This window comes from Phocoena phocoena, chromosome 5 (genome assembly GCF_963924675.1).
Source record: "Phocoena phocoena chromosome 5, mPhoPho1.1, whole genome shotgun sequence".
Taxonomy (NCBI): domain Eukaryota; kingdom Metazoa; phylum Chordata; class Mammalia; order Artiodactyla; family Phocoenidae; genus Phocoena; species Phocoena phocoena.
The window spans coordinates 43,652,069-43,656,369 of NC_089223.1; the positions used below are offsets into that span (position 1 = coordinate 43,652,069).

Genomic DNA, 4,301 nt, shown 5'->3' on the forward strand with positions numbered 1-4,301 from the left:
AAATACAATAGATGGATTAATAGATTAAATAATGGAGAAGAAAAGATTAGTAAACCTGAAGACATAGCAATAGAAACTATCTAAAATGAATCACAGAAAGAGAAAATAATTATAATAATGAGTAGAGCAGTGAATGCCAATATATGTAATTGGAGTCCCTAAAGCAGAGAAGAGAGGAAAAATAAAACATATTTATAGAAATAATGGCCCAAAGTTTTCCAAATTTGATAAAATCCATAAACCCACAGACCCAAGTAGCTCAATGAGCCCCAAGCACAGAAAATAAGAAAACTACGCCAAGTTATATCATCATAAAACTGACCAAAACCATTGATAAAGAAAAAAAAATCTTAAAGACAGTGAGAGAAAAACAGACATTTAAAAAATAAGTTTGACAGTGAAGTTCACACCTGAAACAACACAAGAGAGAAGAGGGCGGAGCAACAGTTTCAAGGCACTGAAATTTAAGAAAAAAAAAGTTAATAAGAATTCTATATCCAGAGAAAATATCTTTAAATAGTAGATGAAATACTTTTCAGATGTTCAAAAGTTGTAAAAATTCATTTCCAACAGACCACACTACAAGAAATATTGGGGGAAATCTTACAGGTAGAAGGAACGCAATAACTGAAATGTGGATCCACACAACACAATGAAGAGCACAAGTAACAATAATTATGTTGGTAAATATATGGTTTTTTTAAGCTTAAATCTCCTTAAAAGATAATTGAGTGGTTGGGGGTGGAGCTCGAGCCAAAGGAGTGGGGTGAAAAGATGCAGCGCTGGTTAGAGAACGAAGCATGCCCCAGTGCATTCAGGTTCAGCCTAGGCAGTTACTGAGCCTGCGCATTATGATCCTGACGCTCCTGACGTTCTGCGTATCCCACCCCCACCAACACCTCCATCACCGGGGAAACGGCACCAGAGCTGCCGAGCACCGGAGCAGCTGAACCCACCTACAGGTTTCATGGCAGCTCCGAAGATGGCAGTTGTGGGGCCGTTGGTGGGGGCAGTGGTCCAGGGTACTGTCTCCACTCATTTTATGGCTTTCAATTCAAAAACAGCGGAACTACTTAGTCAGCATGAAGTGGAATTAACCCAAGAGTTCCCAAAAGAAGGATGGGTAGAACAAGACCCTAAGGAAATTCTTCAGTTTATGAATGTATAGAGAAAACATGTGAGAAACTTCAAGAACTCAGTATTGATATATCCAACATAAAAGCTATTGGTGTCAGCAATCAGAGGGAAACCACTGTTATCTGGGACAAATTAACTGGAGAGCCACTCTACAATGCTGTGGTGTGGCTCGATCTAAGAACCCAGTCTACTGTTGAGACTCTTAGCAAAAAAGTTCCAGGAAATAATAACTGTCAAGTACAAGACAGGCCTTCCACTTAGCACTTACTTCAGTGCAGTAAAACTTCGTTGGATTCTTAACAATGTGAGAAAAGTTCAAAAGGCTGTTGAAAAAGGTAGAGCTCTTTTTGGTACCATTGATTCATGGCTTATCTGGAGTCTGACAGGAGGAGTTAATGGAGGTATCCATTGTACAGATGTAACAAATGCAAGTAGGACAATGCTCTTCAACATCCATTCTTTAGAAAGGGATAAAAAGCTGTGTAACTTTTTTGAAATTCCAATGGACATTCTTCCAAATGTCTGGAGTTCTTCTGAGATCTATGGCCGAATGAACACGGGGGCCTTGGAAGGTGTGCCAATATCTGGATGTTTGGGGGACCAGTCTGCTGCATTAGTAGCACAAATGTGCTTCCAGGAAGGACAAGCCAAAAACACGTATGGAACAGGCTGTTTCTTACTATGTAATACAGGTCATAAGTGTGTATTTTCTGAACACGGCCTCCTGACCACAGTGGCTTACAAGCTAGGCAAAGACAAGCCAGTATGTTATGCATTGGAAGGTTCTGTTGCTATAGCCGGTGCTGTTATTTGCTGGCTGGGAGACAATCTTGGAATTATAAAGACCTCAGAAGAAAGTGAAAAACTTGCTAAAGAAGTAGGTACTTCTTATGGCTGCTACTTCATCCCAGCCTTTTCAGGGTTACATGCACCTTATTGGGAGCCCACTGCAAGAGGGATAATCTGTGGTCTCACTCAGTTCACCAATAAAAGTCATATTGCTTGTGCTGCATTAGAAGCTATTTGTTTCCAAACTCGAGAGATTTTGGATGCCATGAACCATGACTGTGGAATTCCACTCAGTCATTTGCAGGTGGATGGAGGAATGACCAACAACAAAGTTCTTATGCAACTGCAAGCAGACATTCTGCATATTCCAGTAATAAAAGCCTCCATGCCTGAAACAACTGCCCTGGGAGCTTCCGTGGCAGCAGGAGCTGCAGAAGGGGTAGATGTTTGGAGTCTTAAACCCGAGAATTTGTCAATGGTCATGATGGAACGGTTTGAACCACAGATAAAAGCCACAGAAAGTGAAATTCGTTATTCTACATGGAAGAAAGCTGTGATGAAGTCAATGGGTTGGGTTACAACTCAGCCTCCTGAAAGTAGTGAACCTACTACGTTCTCTAGTCTGCCCTTGGGTTTTTTTATAGTGACTAGCATGATAATGTTAATTGGAGCAAGATACATCTCAGGTGTACCATAATAATATCAAACATGGATTCTCAAGATGTGAGCTTTTCACAGAATGAAAAAAATCCAGCAATTCTGTCTCTTAATGTAATGACGCTATAACAGACTGACTTTATTTATAAACCACTTGCTGCATGACTTATGAGAACCCTACAAGTAAACCTATGGCTAGAAATAAATTACAGCACAAAACACTGCAGAAACATTTGGTGTGTTTTTTTAACATCAGCAGTTAAGGTCAGGCCAACCACTGGGAGTCAACCCTCTCCACTGTCATGAAATCCTGCTCCACTCCCTCTAAAATATAGAATATTCAGATTCTGTCTATGGAATTTTTCATCAAACATTTTCTAACACTTATGGACCAGGATTTGGTTCTCTGTGCTACACGCACTTGATTAAGAGGTGTAACTAACCTGCTAAAACTGAGGGACATCTTATTGTAGTTGTTGTTTTGAATGGATCCCAAAGTCCTCTTTTGCACATATTAGGGAGACCACAATACCTTCATTGAATGTTTAATGAAAACATAAGTTTTTATAATAGAAATTTAGTATTCTTATAGCTATTTTCCTAGAAGATATTCATCAAAATTCTTCAGACATTTTACATGTCCTTACTAATTACACTAATTTTCTGTGTAAATCCTATAGGAAGAAGGACATGTTTTCCTTTGTTTTTCCTTTACATATTTCTATTTTATGTAGTTTACTTGGTATGTATAACATATATGCTTATATACTTCATATAGAGAGACCATCAATGAAGCTTAGAAGAAGGGTAGTCTTAAGTGGACCAGTACTTACATAAATATTTTACGGTAAACATTTATGTATATATATATATATATATAGAGAGAGAGAGAGAGAGAGAGAGAGAGAGAGAGAGCAATTAGCATGCATACTATTTATCAGGAGAAACTTGTTTTTAAAGAGATGGTATTTAAAATTTATATGTTTTATATTGACACAGAACAAAGTATATTATGATTTTAACTGTATTTTACACATTACTTTTTTAATTTAATTGTCTTAGCTGGATATATGCTGGAAGAAAAAGGAAAAAAAAACAGTGGAATACTACAGTAAGCATTATTTTCAAGCAGAAAAAAGAGAACTGATTGCTCAAATGAAACTAATTATATAGTATGTAGTTTAAGCATATGCAGAAGAAAACAAAAATAGCAAGAAAGTTGGAAGTAGATAAATGGAAGTGTAATAAATACTCTAAGATTCATATACTATATGGGAAGTGGTATAATATCATTTGAAGTTACACTGTTAATTAAGTACTCTAAATCCTAAAATAACAAAACAAAAAGTTAGAATTAATAAGCAAATTTAGTACATAAGCCAGAACTATAAAAATATTCATTTGATCCAAAACAAGACAGAAAAGAGATGAAAAAGGAAAAAAAGAATAGATAAGAAAATAGAAAACAATAATAGGAAAATACATTTAAACCTAACCATGCCAATAAGCACATTAAATATAAATGGTCTAAATACCTCAATTAAAAAGCAAGATCGTCATATTAGATAAAAAAGAAAGACTCTAATATATACTGCCTCCAAGAAACATATTTCAGAAAAAGAGAAAAAAATAGTCAAAAAGAAAAAGGATTTTAAAAAGGTATACCATACTCATATTAATGGAAAGAAAGCTGAAGTGGCTATATTAATATCAGAAGG

At 36.4% G+C, this 4,301-nt stretch overlaps 1 protein-coding gene across 1 annotated transcript; it reads left to right on the plus strand.

Moving 5' to 3' along the window:
* Positions 1 to 967: 967 nt before the first annotated feature.
* Positions 968 to 2,623, plus strand: GK2 (glycerol kinase 2). The gene is given in 3 exon segments (XM_065877769.1): positions 968 to 1,151; positions 1,154 to 1,367; positions 1,369 to 2,623. Coding segments are annotated over 3 exon segments (1,653 nt in total).
* The last annotated feature ends 1,678 nt before the right edge of the window (positions 2,624 to 4,301 follow it).